Here is a 17,787-nt window from a genome sequence, read left to right on the forward strand (position 1 = left end):
TTGACATGAATTTCCAACAATAAGGTTTATACTTAATGAATAGTAATAAAATTAAGTACTTTGACAATATTTGATCAATGAAACGTTTTCTTCTAATAGATATGCTGTCTATATTTTTGACAAATGTATTCGCTAGAGGAAATGCGTTATTAAATGCAGTTTTTTGGTATAAACTTATTTTAATCCTGATCCGACCCGGCCCGTAATTCCACATATTTTTTCGATGTTGACCCGCCGACCCGACCCAACGAAATTTGTATTGACTATTGTTTTAATCGTTAAACGTTAAACTTGGAATCTTTCGAGAGTGGCGATATTATCGTTGTCGTAATTATCTCGTTCATAATTATATTATGGCGATACAAAATCAATCGCTATTATTATTATTCTTATTGCTATTATATTATTATTATTACTATTATTATTATTATTATTATTATTATTGTTATCACCATCATTATCATAAGTATTGATAAATTTAAAAACACGCTGTTGTGTATTTAAAACTATTGTTTAAAAGTTGTGTTGATCATAAGAACACATTATTACAACTTCGCGAATAATGTCAAGCGATAATCCTCTTACGAAAGAAACCTTTACACATTTGCAACCACCGCTCATCTTCACGTAGAACACGTTTTCTGAAAACCATATTTCTAGTTTTCGAACTACTGACTTCTACACGCCGAATTTTGCAATAAATTGTCAAACTAATTAAGGGGTTTTGCATACAATATCCATATCTTCTGCAAAAAGCAAGGCAAGAACAGCAATATCATACAGCTTTATTCCAGCATGTGCATGATTTTGTAATAACAAGTACCCAAATCCTCTAAAATAAGAGAAACTAGCATAAATGAGATAACCTCCCCTTGTCTTCAGCCAACATACCCTTCGAATAATTCAGAAAGACTATTACAGTTTTCAACAAATGCAATTTCATATTTTAAATGATCTTTATAATTTTTTAAAATATTTTACCACGTATATCAAATTTGAATTATTTATACTAAAGTGCATTTCGATAAATACTATGAACGGATTTTAAAGGTCAATATGCAACATATAGCCGTTAATTGTTATTAAGATAATGTTGCACAGCATGAAATAAGTAAACTAGGGCATCCGTAGTTGACAATCCTTTACGAACATTCAATGTTGCATCGGAAAAAAAATGTATTTTTCACAATGCTACGTTTTTCTATCATTCAATACTGTAGTCAGTAACTTTAAAAACCAACGTTATAATCAGACCAATTCTGGGCTAACATAACAGTGATAAAGAGCGGAACATGATGATGCTTTATCCAAATTCTTCAAATAAAATATACATATACAAAGCAACCTTTTTTAATGCTCCTCGTTTATTTACATAACGGTAAGTCTTTGCGTAAAACCATCGAGGGTCAATGAAGATCTTCCGAAACATACATATTATCAAATTAAGAGCTTTAAACAAGCGTATCCCTCCCATCCTTCAGCACGGAGCCGATGGATATAACGCTGATTTTCCGCTGCCTCTGTGCGACCCTTTCAGGGGTCAAGGACGAACGGTCATCAAGGTCGTCGCGCGGCGATAGCGTCTTTTCTCGGTGGATGTCGGCCACGCACGTAATGTGGTGATCGTCCGAGTGGTGTTGAACGCTGTCGCGTACAGCGCTGGCCATAGGCATCGCAGAAACAGATTCGACGTGAATTAACTCAAAACTAGATGCTTCATCGTCGGTTTTGTTTGTTCTTGTTTCACGTTCTTCCCAGTTTAGCCTCTGCGTATATTCTGTTGAATCGGAACTAATGGGATCGCCATTCGGAAGTTTCTTTTTTATTGTTTCAGCTTTGCTGTTTTGTAATTTCGCTTTCGGTGTTTTTCCTTTTTTTATTTGAGAGCTCTTTCCATATGGCGAATTCTGGACAATCTTTTCTGGATGCACTTTAATGTTCGAGTCCAGTTTGGTTTTGCTCTGTTTGGCTTTACCAGCGGACGCTGGTTTTATGGGAAGCCTTTTAGAATTGTGCTTATACATAGACGCAGATGATGGTGCCAGTGTCTTTTCAACTTTATTAGATTCACTCATTTTATTTGATTTGTCTGATTCAGCGGTGTCAATGCCATTGGCTTTAAAGTCGTCCTCTCTGAATGAAACATTTTTCGCAATTTTTACTTCCATCTTTTCGGGTTCTACCTCTGGTTTAGCGGAATGTTTACCACCCGTAAAACAGCAATCAACATCAGTTCCAATATCATCAACTGAATCAATAATTATCGTGAAACCATTAGCCAACGACTGGGCATATTCGTCATCCCGAAGATTGCGACTGAGGCAGCCTTTCCTCGCAGTTGCTGCCGGCTCCTTCCGGTCGCTCTGCTGACTGACGGAAGAGGCGTTGGACCTCGCTTCTGTGGTTGATTGAATATCGCCAAACATGTCGGACGTTATCGTTTTGCATTTAGCGCCGCCGAAACTGCATTTAGCCTCCTCCTCATCCGGTGGGCTGGACGAGTACTGAACAGAGTAGTTGTAACCGTCAAGCGTTGGAGAGACGTCAATGATGTCGGACTCGAACTCATCCAGTTGCCCTATTGTCAAACAATTCAAGTCAAATAAGAAAGGATGGTTATCGTATGCTTTATTTTTTGTAATGCTAGTCCGCCAATAATCATGATGCTATTTTTGTAAAATAGTAATTACAATTAAATAAACACGTAAACATACCAATGATAGAAAGATTTAACTTAAAATAACAATTGATCGGAAAATGGATTTTTTTATTACTTAGTTCGGCAAATGTGTCTCTGCTATCTATGGTGCTTAGGAAATCAGTATCATCAGTCTCCGAGGCAGACTCACTCTCTTCCGTGTCTTGATCAACTGCAAAAAACATAATGAACATATTCAATGTTGTGCTTTAAAGAATAGATATACACTCAAGATACTTTTCATTATTACAATTTTAGCACAAAATATGAAGCAGTACTACTATATAACGTAGAGAAATTGTCTCGGAGAAATGCATCTTTTCTATGAATTAATATTTTCTAATGGCAAAGCCGTTTTTTTTTTTATGAAACGCTTTTTAATCATTATCTTTTAATAATAAAACTGTAAAATACAAAACAAGATAAGTAAAATCTACAAATTTCTGAAACAAGCCTCGTACATTAAGGTCGTCATGTTTGACATAGTCCATTTCGTTTTACAATCAAATTACGCACAATACAAAACTATTGCATTACGTCAACTTATTTCACACTTTTGGAGAACAGAAACGTCAAAAATAAAAACCTGAGTCCGCGCTTTCAGCTGTAGTTCCGCTATATGTTGTCTTCGAAGACTTGGCACCATTGCTGATTATACCACCGTCGAATGCTTCTGTTTGGTTTCTGGCTTCCAATGCCGATTCTAGTTGCTCCCGACTCCAGTCGTTGTTCGAGAGAAAATCGTCGTAAAACGCTTCCGCTAAATCGACAGCGTCCGGCGGCCCGTCAGTGGATCTTGTCTGCTGTGGAGAAGTAATACTTTATAAACTTATGTTCACAAAAAATCGCGAAAATGTTAACGTTCATACACAAGGATTCAAATGATGTAAAATGTTTGTGGATACAGCGACATGAAAATTCAATATTAATACGTAAAGATTACGTCAAAAATAATAAGTATGAAGTAAACTGTATACAAAAAGAAATAAGAAACACACGCATTCAGAAATCATATTTTCGGCATTATATTTAAAACAGACACTTTTACAAAGTGTCCATTTTAATTGTGCAATATAAAAATAACCAATAATGTTTTTTTAATAACAATAGTGTGAGCATACATCGACGCTGTGCTCAAATGCCTTGTTGTCGTTCCCGCTTTGGGTTTTTGCGACGTCGTCGGTCCCGCCGGCAGCGGCCTTCACGGAGTGCCGACGGCTACTCAACTTCCGAACCAGCGTGGAATCAGGATCCATAATCTGCGGATAGATAATAATACTTGAAGAATACAATACATGTATACACAACGTGTCAGAGTCTAAAAACCATACATATGGACCACGCCCTGTGAAAAGGGGGTTTAATGCATGTGCGTAAAGTCTCGTCTCAGATTAGCCTGTGCAGTCCGCACAAGCTAATCAGGGACTACACTTTCCGCTCTTTCTTTACACGAAAAAATACAATAAAAGCGGAAAATGTCGTCTCTGATAAGCCTGTTCGGACTGCAAAGTCTAATCTGGGACGACACTTACGCATATGCATTAAACTCCCTTTTCACAGGACGTAGCTCATACGTATGAATATTAGACTCTGACACGTTTTGTATGTATTGTTTTCTTCAAGTACTATTAGAAAAGTGAGCCGATCGAGAGGTTTTCCGTGCCACAACGAAAGCGAAAGTAGGCATTTTTTAAGTAAACTTGATGAAAATTACTATATAGCGTACAGAAAGGCCACCGATATACATTTACACCGTGATGGTATTCACAATCCTGATATCGGACATTGTTTGTTGAATAGATATTACATATTCTGCTATTGTTTTGTACATTATTGCGTCTACCCAGTTCGATTTGCGATTGGTTGTTTTAGGCTTGGTATTTTGAAAGCGCAATCTTATATTTTGGTGTTAAATTAGTTGATCAGTACTTTTCTGTGTAAGCTTTTGTAATGTTGATAATGATGACATCAACTCGAGTTTGAAACGTCGTCGTGACATTTTTGCATGCAGCAATCAATAACCCGTTGCTTAAAAGATGATATACTAGTAAATATTTTTATCACCAACATATTGACTTATCCAAGCATAACCAAATCCGTATGTGAACAATACATGTCTTATTTTCGAAGTCCAGCAGATTCGCCCGGCGTCCTCTAGCGATTTTAACAGAATGATAGTTTTAGAAGCTATACCTGTATGACAGTTTAGTGGGTATACCTGAATGACAGTTTTAGTGGGTATACCTGAATGAGAGTTTAGTGGGTAAACCTGAATGACAGTTTTAGAGGGTATACCTGAATGAGAGTTTAGTGGGTATACCTGAATGAGAGTTTGAGAGGGTATACCTGAATGACAGTTTAGTGGGTATACCTGAATGACAGTTTTAGAGGGTATACCTGAATGAGAGTTTAGAGGGTATACCTGAATGACAGTTTTGGACGGTATACCTGAATGAGAGTTTTAGAGGGTATACCTGAATGACAGTTTTAGAGGGTATACCTGAATGAGAGTTTTAGAGGGTATACCTGAATGACAGTTTAGTGGGTATACCTGAATGACAGTTTAGAGGGTATACCTGAATGACAGTTTAGAGGGTATACCTGAATGAGAGTTTTAGAAGGTATACCTGTATGACAGTTTAGTGGGTATACCTGAATGAGAGTTTTAGAGGGTATACCCGAATGACAGTTTTGGACGGTATACCTGTATGACAATTTAGTGGGTAAACCTGTGTGACAGTTTAGTCGGTTTACCTTAATGACAGTTTTTAAGAGTTTCGGAGTTCCAGGCGGACTGCGGATGATGTTTGTCGCGTTGATTTTTGTGTTGTCCATGGAGCTCTGACTCTGTCGCTCTATACGCGCGTTAATCCGCAACAGCTTCCTGCAACAGTTCTAAGTCTTTCGCAAATGGCATAACGATAATGGTAGCAATCTATATATAGTATTTTTCCTTTTAAAACGTTCCATTGAGTATTACGCTAATGAGTATAACTAAATAGTTCTAAATGTAATTATTTAGTGTACTATTCTATTTACACAAAATACTATTTAATTAATGATGATGTATTTAGTCTCATGTAATATCAATACTTCATCGGTAAGCTGGCAGGTAATTTTGCATGCAAGATGACCCTTGTTGCCATAAAACGCTCACCTGAGTTCAAAGAACAGTAATTGTCGACGATTTGACTTGGTAGCTTAGTTTGAGACCCCATCTGATTTTGATATTGTCGAAATGTATACAATATGGTAATGTCTCATCAATACTTAGTAATGTTTGCGATTTAGACAGTAGTCACATGGTTTGACTTAGGTTTAACATGCATATATAGTTTAAAGACACACTAGACTCCGATTCGATTTTATTTGACCTAGAAATTGTCAATATAAATATTGTCGACATTAACTAGAATAATACAGTAGCAACAATGATGTCCTCATATTTTACCTGGTAACATATAGAAACAAATTATCAGGATTCAAACTTTGCCAAGATATTGTCAAGATAAACACTCTTACTAAGTTTCATAAACATTTAGTCATAAATGTAGCTTCACGAGAGGTACCATGGTTTCACAAACATTTGATGTGCTGAAACAATTTTTTAACACAATTAACATAGATTCAACCTTGGCCTAGACCGTGTCATAATAATGGTTCTGAATAGTTTCATCACGACTGGGTCGATGTGGCTTCTAGGATGGTTACACGGATCTTCTAAGATTCAACCTTGTGTTTTAAGTTTGAACACAGATTTGGACCCAACCTTAATACTGTCAAGATAAATACAATAAAACCAATGTCATGTGGTCATGAGCTAAAACGCTGTCAACGAACGTCGCACAACACCGAGAGACGGACATCAACTGATATAAAAGCTCTCAATGAGCACTTTTTGAACGGGAAAGCAAATATTAAAACCTAAAACAAACTGAATCCAAAAGGTTTACACAATGGACTAGTGACCATGTCATCCTGAAATAACTTAAATACAAAACGTAAACTCAAACTCTTCATGACAATATGAATTCATTCTTGCAGTGAAAACCTAAGTTACGTACTTTGCTCTTTTCTTGAGCAGCTTGTGTGCGTCTGGGTAGTCCTTCATTGCCGCCTCGAAATCCGCTTTTAACAGGATAAAGAGGTTCGTGTAGCCCTTGCATCGGACGTCTGCCGTCCGTCGATTCCCCTCTGCCGCCATAGCCAATAGGCTAGAATCAGGCGTGAAAGAGAAAAACAATGCTTATTTTGCATGCAAACTGAAATATAAAAAACGTATTGCCATGCGAATTTAATTTGTTGTCTGGACTCATAGGAGGGGACTTTAGGTTTACCCTCCATTCGTCATGTCTGTCTGTCCGTCCAGACGTTCGTATGTCAGTCCGTAAGAAAAAAAACACACTCATACAATTTCTATAAAGTACTGAATGTACAATGTACTTGAAAAATAAAACAATTAGTGTTAGGGCGAAATGTCAGAATTGTGCAAAATCCGGTTGTTGTTTTTTTGGTTAATGGTCATAGGACAGGTTGCCTTGTTACTTAATATTGAACACAACTCTAAATTCAAATACAATAATTCACTTTCTCCATGTATTAGTCATTCGGTGTAACCGGCCGCAAAATTTAAATTATGCAATTACTTTAAAAGTACTTAAAGAGGTTATGCACGATTTTGTCAAATATTTATGAATTTATATAAAATGTGTAAAAATAAACTTATTTTCCATATATTTCAATATAATTTTAAAATAGTTAAGGAGAACATGTGTCGAAAAAATGCGAAATAAGCCAGATATTTAACTCAGAAATCGAAAATGTCTGTACAGTCGAATTCGCCAGCATGTATATCATGCATGTACGATGTGAATCTAAATTTAGTTTTACGGATCATTTTAATTTCCTGCAACGATATCTATTCATATGACACACGAACACTAACTCCGATCTATAATAAAAAGACGAATGCTTTGGTTATTGCATGAAAATATGTACGAAATATCTTCATCACAATCGGCTGCATTTTATGAAATTCGTGTTCAATGTATACTTGTTCTTGCCTATTTTGTGTTATTGTAACATATTTTTATCAATATATTACAATTTAACACATATAAAAATCGTGCATACTTTCTGTAAGATAATTAAGCGATTTGCTGTCTGCATATATGTTAGTCAACCTTTGTTCTGTTCATCCGTCCGCCTGTATGTCTTTCAGAAAGCAAAAAAAACCACCTGAAATATTAGTTTTCCAACCAAATCAGGAAGTACTAAATGTTATTGGAGAGAAAAATGTATGCTTATGGAGGACTATGTTAACGTTTGCAAAACGCTTGGTTTTTACCAGAGGTCAAAGGTCATTCGAGTTTTACTAAAAATAGAACATAACTCAATATTGTTATTATTCAACATCTACATGAGATTTTACCATGAAACATGGTATAACCATATACATGCATTAAGCCCTGTTTTGCCAGAGCCAGGCGCAGAAGGGTTCATCCTTGTGACTAGGAGGTACCGAGGTTAGATCCCCAAACCGGGACATTTTTGAAGATACTTTGAAAAATGACATGCAAATATTGTGTTTTCCCAGGAAACTCGCTCCATAGAATCTCTTTAATCAAATGACGTTAGGTACAATCGAGCTAAATAGATAAGTTTAAAAATGTGGGCCCTTTCTTTTGTCCATCCCTATGCTTGTTATTAAAATCGAGCGCCAAATTCCTACTCTGCCTACCTGATTTCCCCGAACACGGATCCCTCTCTAAGCGTAGCCAATACGAGGGCGTTGTTCGGACCACCGACCACCTCAACAATCCCCTGACTGACGATGTACATCTCCTTTCCGATCTCGCCCTGGTAACAATACACTAGTACATATAGGCTGACACAGATAGAGGGGAGAGTAAATCAGTATACTGGTACATCAACATATTTTGCACATGGAGATAATCGGTTCACTGGTACATCAAAGACCTGATGAGAGGAAATCTATATGCCTTATAGTCATATGGCTTAAAACGAAAAGACGCCGGTATTTTGTTACAAAATACGGGTGATAACGAGAGGAAATCGGTATACGGGTACAGCTAACAGTTGATAACAACCGGAAATCGGTATTTGGTGTGCATCTTAAGGGTGTTAACAAGAGGAAATGTGTATACTTGGTACACTGTACGAGTGATATCAAAAGGAAATACTGGCACATCTTAAGGACAGTAACAACAGGAAATAGGTATCGTGTTGCAACTATAGGGCTGAATACGAAAATAAAAATGCATACTGGTACATATAAGGGCCGATAATGAGACGAAATCGGTATATTAGTATATCTAACGGCTGATAAGGAGAGGAAATGGAATGGCTAAAACAGAATTACTTTATAGAAAAGTAAGAATCAATTATAGTGACGTAGACATTATGTAGCTTAGGTATACATATTATTTAAGTTACATAGATGTCACCCGGTTGTAAGTATTGCAAGACAAATTTCTCTTGGAAAAAACAAATTGGTAATTGGTAGTAAACTTAAAGAGTCATTTATTGTCTAAAAACAACAGAATATACAATAAAACATAGGAACACGTAAAGACGCTGTTACGTTTTTTAACCAATGTCATGTTTTCTGAAAATCTCTCATTTTAAACTAGCATTAACATTTCTATCGTTGTTTGTTAAGAAATGGTCTCTTACTATAAAATGCTTAATCGAACATACATACACGTCAAAAATTAACGTTTTACATTGCCCATACACTAACCTTTTTGCACACGTAATCTCCTGGCAGGTACAATATGGGCTTCAACTTAAGCACGAGGTCATAAAGCAGCGTCTTGTCGCAATCGGAGAAGAGCTTAACCTTGCTAAGCGTGTTAAAGTGCACGTGGATAGCGAGGTCCTTCCGGAGCTTCATCGGCAAGGCGTTCATCATCTGCCGCTCGTCTGTAATAAACATGCGTATGTATCAAGAAACGACTATCAAACTTCAGGATATTTAGTCAACCTATTATTGCTATCGAAATGCGAAGTAAAGCCAATATTTACCACCGAATATTTACTGCCATTTCTCGTGTACCTAGTCCTCACTTATATCGCAAAATTTCAAATATATCAAATATTAACTTTAAACTTTGTGCTGTATTTCAACCATATCCCCACCTATTCTGTTAGGAAATAGCAATATTAACCGATGAATGTCCGCCCCTTTTTGGACATGAACTATGTCCCATTACTCCTTTCAAAATGTTAAATAAAGCCAATATTTAGCGATGTCTTTTTGATGCCGCTAGTTATACAATAGCGATGCCGGCCCTTATATTCTTAGCAAAATCTGAAATATAGTCAGTATTTACGTTCTGCTGCTGTCAGTTGTATATGAACCATGTCCACCACTTATACGTTTAGTGAATTGAGAAATGTAGCCAATATTTACCTATGGCTGTCTATTGTTACACGCTGTATATAAACCATGTCCTTCCCCTAATCTTCAAGGGAAAATGTGCTATAAAGCAATATTACCGATGACTTTCTGCTGCTGCCAGTTATATATGAACCAGGTCCTCACTCGATCCTGCGTCTCCTTAGGAAGGTTCATGTTCTTCACGTAATTCAACGCGGCGTCCATGCGCTTGGTGTACGTCCTCTTCACCATATTGGCGGCGTCCACAATGTCGCGAATCTATAACAATAACATAATAAGAAACGTGCCTGAATATGTTCTTGAACACACAGCAATACATTTTTGCCAATCATATCATTTTGCTTTGTTTAATTGATCGCGATTTTTAACTAGTTGTGTCACAGTCGAGTTTGGAATATAACGCATAACGCTTAGTTAAATTACATTTTAAAGTCAGTTTCCACATTTAATTGTCAAGATATACCCTGGACAAATGTTCAGAATTAAAATTGGCAATGGAACGCAGAAGTTTTCATGTGCACTGCATTTCCCTTCAATAACATGTATTTAAGTTTTAAGTTCAATTCTCTAATAGATTTCGAATTACTTAAACTAAAATTAAGCATAATAATTTGAAATAAGTTAATCTGAAAAAATTAAAACAACAGTGACAGCTTTTATGCAGTACATATCCGCTCATTGAGATATACCTATTATATATAAGTCAAAGACTTCAAATAGTATGCAATGCATTCCACAGAGAAAAAGGGCCATATATGTAAAACAAAATATTGAAGCAACACTAGTATACACTGTTTATATCATTAATAAGATCTAACTGCATGCTTAGTTCAACCTGATATCTCTTTCAGTTTGCAATATGTTATCCGTACATTTTTGTACTCATACCGTGAAGCTTCAGCTACGCTAGCAGAAGAGAAACGTTATTTTATAATTTATGTATAGCAAGAAAACAATTACCAAACAGTGATACACAAAAATGAATCAGAAAACAAACCTAAGCACAAAACAAACGCTGTTGTTTTTTAAACCAGTTGTAAGGAGCGCCACGCTCACACTTGGCCCAGCATGACGTATGAACATGAATAAATGAAAAGCACGCCAAAAAAATGGAAGCAAGCGATATGGCTCTTGTGCAACTCCCTCAAGTAGTCAAAAGTTATTGTTCGTGTGAAATTTGTGCTTATGAGATCTAACTTTCTTTTAAGATTTAAGTAAATTCGGTCAACAGTTTGCAAGATGCACATACAATTCATTAAAGTAAAAAAAGGACAGTTCTAAAATATTCACTGCACATATCCTCTGAGTTTCGCCCCTATTGTCCATCAGACAACGAAGTCTTTATTTAAAGGTTATTTTAGTGTGCGAGGTTGTATCTTGAAACCAACAATTAAGGATAAACACATGGCAATACCTAATAAACTTTGGCAGCAAGAGTCGTGACAGCATTACACTGTCTCCAATGAGATCCCTCCACACATGCAGTTTGAAGATAATTGGTCTTATAAAGATATGCTCGGGCAAGATATCAGACGTCAGGGCGACCATAATGCAGTTTAACTCCTCCCCTGTTATTAGGTTTTATAGCGCATATCTATGCTTAATGTATGTTGAACATTTTATACATCATAGTTTTGTTCTGAGGCACTTGACAGCAGCCTGTTTGACGATAAAATTAATTAAAAAAAAACTATCGTATGATATTTTTCCATGTTCAAATAAACGTCAATGTGTTTTGCCACTGTTGCTGTACATATTTCAAATTTTTAGTGTGCAATTCGTGTGAATTGATGATCGCAAATTATAGCAAGTGTGTACCTACTAGTATTCGGCGTTTTTTTCAACACATTGATAAATGCAGTTAATCTCGCAATGAACGGACAGAACGAACTTTAAACTTCTCGTGGGGAATACAACATACATAAGAAAATGTGCGTATTTAATATTATGATTTTAACATTGTTGTTTCATAATACTATTTTCAAACAACTGCTTTCATAGAACATGAACAATGTCAGATTGGATTGTGAGTGGTATATAAGTAAGTAAGTAAGTAAGTAAATAGTTTATTATAGTGACATGTGCATTTCGTATGGTATAAACAATAATATATACATATAAAAAAGCACCCGGCCCATTGGACCTATAAGTCACCTTAGCTGTTAAGCTCAATCTACACGTAAAGCATATATATACAGTTCTATGTCATAACAAGTGATGTACGAGTGGGACTGAGAAAACAGATAGCATATATACAGCAAATATATACAGCTTCAAGTGGTCCCGATTATGTCGTCAATGTTTAAAATATTATAGTTATTCATAGCAAAAGCAGCATAAAACAATTGGGTATACTGTAATATCAAAAAGCTAATATACTTTTATCAATAAGAGTTACAGCACTGATACAGATTCAAATTTACAGTGGATACATTACGGACTGCCTAAGCAAATATGCTTTAACAATGAACTTTGCAGTCTTCCTTGGGTATACATTTAATATATGACAAAACCTTTGTTCTGGGTTAAGATGGATAAAGTCGTGATTTATGAGAATATCACCAAACACGTCGTTCCTGATATTGTTATATAAATCACATACAAGTAGGAAATGTTTCTCATCTTCTACGGTCGTTAGATCACAAAACCTACATGTTCGATTATCAACTGGTTCACCAGCGTATCTTCCTGTCTCTATTCTCAGTGGTAATATTCCCGATCTAAACTGACATAGTAATGAGCGTTCATGTTTTGAGAGGTTCATCCTCACATAGTCTTCACACTTAAATTCCGATTTGAATGTTGCGTATGTTCTCAGTTTTGGCATGTTCAACACGTCTTGTGACCATTTGACTATATAATGTTGGGTCATCAAAGATTTTGCTGCATCCAGATCGATACATGATTTAGCGTGAAACCGATCGATAATCCCTAACGTTGATAGTATCTGCTTAACGTCGCTTGACCAATTATTCACACATTTGGTATAATCAAAATTAAACACTTTTTTGGTGAGTCTATTGTCATCCATTTTAATTAGCCTATTCCAGAACCTGAGGACACATACCCATCTTCCATACAAGGTTGGTTTCCAGCCAGAGTCTCCATAAAGTGCCGGTAGTGGGGTAAATCTATGCACGCCCATGAAATATCTTAATGCTCGGTTGTGTACATTGTCAAGTGATTGATATGTCTTAGAGCCCCACACCGAAGCACTATATTCAAGAATTGGTGTAATGCATGCGGTGTATAGTTTTTCAAACGATTGGAACCGGAAGTGTTTCATGTTATGAATCTTGCTAATTAAGCTTCCAAGCGCTCGACCTGCACCCTTTGCCAACGCCTCGCAGTTCGCACTGAAGTCGTTTCGTTCATCGAAAATCACTCCAAGGTATCGGTACTGCGCTACTGTTTCCAGGATGTTTTCACCAACTCGGAATTCCTTATCCGTCCGCGATGTTCTGCCCCGCCGGAAGTGAACGGTTTTCGACTTATTGGTGTTAATTATCACGCGCCAACGTTTGCACCAGTCGTGGAGGGTATTAAGCATGATTTGTAACTTTTCCTCGTTGTTTGAAACTAGCACAATATCGTCCGCATACATAAGAATGGACACGTTTGCCTCTCCCACTGAAATACCTAGGTCAAGGTCATTGATTTCTTTCACAAGGTCATTAGCAAAGATAGCGAACAAAGTCGGCGATAAACAACACCCCTGTTTGACCCCTGAATCGCAGCTGAACCAGTCTGTTAATTTATTATTTATACGTATACACGATGTGGCACTTGTGTATATATTTCGTATGGAGTTATAGACCTTTCCATCAATTCTATGTAGCAGCAATTTGTAGAGCAGCATATCGCGATCTATAAAATCGAAGCATTTTTTTAAATCAATAAAAGAAGCAAATACCGAGTTATTGTTCCTTATAATGCTGTTCAAAGTGTAAATGTGGTCTTCGCAAGATCTCCCAGCCCGGAATCCATTCTGCTCGTCCGCTAATATATCATCGTTATCCAGATATGTTGTAATTCTTTTGTTCAAGAAAGCACTATAAAGTTTGCTTGTGCATGTCAGTAAGCTTACTCCTCGGTAGTTAAGCGGCACACGTCTATCAGAGTTGTGGTCCTTGAGTATAGGACAAATAATGGCTTTTCTCCAGCAGGATGGAATTAAACTGCTATCAAATATCAATTGAAATAAGTGTTGCAATGTAACTATGACCGCCGGGAATTTAAGCACTTCATATGGTATGTTATCATGACCACACGCCGAACCAGACCGTGCGTGCATAATAATAGTCGTTAATTCTTCAATACTTATGTTACGGTTCATTTGTTCATTGGACACATATAGGGGGTCCTGCATGTTCATTTCCAGTAGATGTTTATGAAGTTTCGCTCGGTCATAATGTTCCTCATTAAAATCGCCGTTGTTATCCCCGTTGTACAAATTACTAAAGTCCAATCTCCATCTCTCAAACACTGTTCGCTCATTTCTTATTATGTTACCATTGTCCACTATTTCTATTGGTATGGAATTGTCTTTTCTAGGCCCAAGATTTTGTATTTTTCGCCAAAACTCCGTAGGATTGTTACATGACATATCCTCTATTTCGAATGCTTGTGCCGCTCTATATACGCGTTCTGATTGTCGTAATTGTTTGTCGAACCTGTTTCTGGCATTAACATAATCTAACCGAAGTATCGATTTCTGTTGATTATTTCCCTTGTACTTCACAAACGAGCGTTCTTTGATGCGCAAAACGTCCCATAAATGCTGTAACTCGTCACACCAGTATGGCTTTGACACTTTTCGCCGTTTATTAGTCTTTTTACTGGCATTATAGGTTGGAATATGAGCCTTCATTTCGTCTGTGATGGCGTTACACAAATTGCTATATATCGAGTCTATATCTTCCTGGTTTTCTCGTGCACTTTCGATCTGTGAGATGATGGAAATAATAGCTGTTGCCACCCTTTCATTTTGCATAAAGTCTGGTGGTATGCAACGCAGTTTAAATCGCACATTATCGGTTGAAGTAGGATTACTATTGTCATTGCTATTCGTATTATAATCCCTACATTGAAACTCGATCACGAGCGCAGAATGATCGGGTAATCTTGCTCGTTGACCTAATAATCCAAGTAGGTCATTGTCACTCGCAATCTCTTGTGCCGTTAATACCTTAAAGTCACTACATTTCGACAGTGTCTCGTGTGGAACGCATATGTAGTCCACCACCGCCCGGCCTTTGTTTGATATTGAAGTGTAATTATCATAATTGTAACGGCCATTTAGAACACAACACTTTGAGTCGTTCAAAAAGTCTATCAGCTCTTGACCATGGCGATTACCTGTATTGTCAAGTGTTCTGCGCGCGGGAATAGTATCGCATTGATATATAGTATCTGATAACGTTCCAATTCTTGCATTAAAGTCCGCGCCGATAAACAGGTCATCGCAATCATTGTGTGTATATAGCTGCGTTAAGAGATGTGCGAAGAAAGATTGGGCGTCTCGACCTCGTGTTGAATTTTCTGGCGGCAAGTAACAGGAATAAACTATGAAGTCCGACCCTGTATAACTATGCTCAAAACGTAAGCCAAGTATTCCCTCAAAAGATTTATCCACAATTGTTATATTATACTGATCACTGAGTCCATTTCTCACTAAAATGCCTACTCCTCCAGACGCCTTTGGAGCGTCCCGGTGAATATTTGTTCGATTAAAACCGAACCACGAATAACCGTCTATATTTACACAATCATCGGTTTTCAAATGTGTTTCACACAACGTAATTATATCCGCATCTAGCGCATTTATAATTCCAGTTCGAAGCTTGTGATTTTCACGTGTCCAACCGCATACGTTAATATGCGCTATCCGAATAATTCCAAAGGGTCGGGATGACTCCTAGTTCACATTACCTCGGTTGTCATGTTGTTGACGCGGTTGAATTCTGCCATTAGCATCAACCCGGAAGTTCTTTCCGTCGGGCATCTGGCGCAGTAAAGCACGTGCGTTCATTTCAATCAGTCTTTCCGCGTGCGATTTACAACTTTTTACATATACGTCACTATATTGCTGTAAGTCTTTTAAACACATCTTGCTTCTGAGAACTTTGATTTTTTCTTGAACATTACGGAAGGTTATTTTCACTGGCCCTGGTTTATCCTGTATTCGTGCTCGGAATCTTACTACTTTCATTATTCTGACCTGTGTTTTGACTTCATGGCCTAGGGCGTCGATCAAATTCTGAGCTTTCTGAAGTAAGTCCTCGCCGTTATCATATGGTAAACCACTTGCAATAACGGATATGTCCGTATCATCTAATCGAGCGCTTGGGTTAAATGTCCGCTGACCTTGATCTTGTATACCGTTATTGGTTTCCGTTTGATCGCCTGAGGGTACACTTGTATTTGCAGTCTGTGATTGCTCTATTGTGGCGACACGATCCTTCAATGACTGAATAGTAGACATTACCTCATCAATTCGATAGCCTTGTTTCTGTACGTCCGATGCAATTTCCTTGCGTAGGGATGCCACCTGATCATTAATGTTCTTTAACATTTCATTTTTAAATCTATCCAATTTAATGTCGAACATTTTCGTCATTTCATCTTGTCCTTGTTTCAGTCCCTGCATCATGTTCATAAGCATCGCAAACTGATTACTGTCCATACCACCGCTGCCTACTTGTGGCGCACCGCTCCCTTGTTGAGCGCTCGGCGTATACCCCGTTGCCATGTTTTCCGCGACCTGTTCTGTATTCTTGGACGTGTGAGGGGAGAATACAGAGTTTAAGTCCTTCGATAAGTCTAGTTCAGCGTCGTCGCAATCGCCCAATAACTCAAACTTATTGTAGGTATATTCACTGTCATATAATACCCCGTTTGTCTCGTTGAGTACCTGGCTCAAATCGACGTCCACTATCGATTCGTACTGTGCTCGGGCGCCTTGTTTAAAGGGTTTTCTCAGTGATTTTGTTTCTGAGTCCGATTCACTGCTCTTTTTACGTTTCGGTTTCCGATTAACTCGACCCATATGGCTGATAAGCGTATTTCACTCACGAGTCACCGATATAGCCATTCACAGCATGTTCATGTTCCGTAGAATTATGTTTCGTATAAAGTGCGCCGCACTAGAGCGTGACGATTTTTCAATCATGTGTGGTCTTATAATACCGTCCTGAGCGAAAAAAATTCTCAATGGCCGAAGGACGTATTTTAGTATGGACTTAAATCTATACAGTGGTGTTAAGTGTCAATATAGCCACAATATGGATGATGTGTAATAATACCAGTTCTATATCCTCGGGTAATATAATCCGATATAATCCTATATCACTATATCACTATAACACTGTACCGATCGTATCTATTGTCAATATATTCGAGCTCGAGTGATTTTAATCCGATTCACTGGTAATTGATACAATCACGCTAAAACGTACACTGACAGGAGTTCACGAAAATTGTCCAGATCATCCAGGATCTACTTCAGATTTACAAAATTTGCATCGCGAAAATAGAAGAACAATTTGTTTTCATACCAATACTGTCATCAGCTTTAACACTTCAAATGTACTTTTTGTGGAATTTTCCTGATAATTGTTATGTCCACCAGTAACTCAATTTTCAGTCACGTAGCTATATTAATTAT

The 17,787-nt window shown here is 37.4% G+C and overlaps 1 protein-coding gene across 10 annotated transcripts in view; it reads right to left on the reverse strand.

Annotated features, from left to right (window-relative positions):
- Positions 1–771: 771 nt before the first annotated feature.
- The window catches only part of LOC127844792 (cyclic nucleotide-gated cation channel beta-1-like), a 225,973-nt gene continuing 208,957 nt past the window's right edge, over positions 772–17,787 (reverse strand). For 8 of the 10 annotated variants that reach the window (XM_052375272.1, XM_052375280.1, XM_052375274.1 and 5 more), the window contains 9 exons: positions 10,220–10,379; positions 9,462–9,643; positions 8,439–8,557; positions 6,763–6,912; positions 5,453–5,582; positions 3,820–3,957; positions 3,285–3,501; positions 2,775–2,870; positions 772–2,578 (listed from right to left, as the gene is read on the reverse strand). In XM_052375272.1, coding sequence (XP_052231232.1) covers positions 1,452–2,578; positions 2,775–2,870; positions 3,285–3,501; positions 3,820–3,957; positions 5,453–5,582; positions 6,763–6,912; positions 8,439–8,557; positions 9,462–9,643; positions 10,220–10,379 — 2,319 coding nt within the window. In that variant the 3' untranslated portion in view covers positions 772–1,451. The remainder of the gene's footprint in view (positions 2,579–2,774; positions 2,871–3,284; positions 3,502–3,819; positions 3,958–5,452; positions 5,583–6,762; positions 6,913–8,438; positions 8,558–9,461; positions 9,644–10,219; positions 10,380–17,787) is intronic. The other 2 variants (XM_052375275.1, XM_052375276.1) reach the window with 2 other exon arrangements.

The sequence above is a fragment of the Dreissena polymorpha genome, chromosome 9 (assembly GCF_020536995.1).
Source record: "Dreissena polymorpha isolate Duluth1 chromosome 9, UMN_Dpol_1.0, whole genome shotgun sequence".
Taxonomy (NCBI): Eukaryota; Metazoa; Mollusca; class Bivalvia; order Myida; family Dreissenidae; genus Dreissena; species Dreissena polymorpha.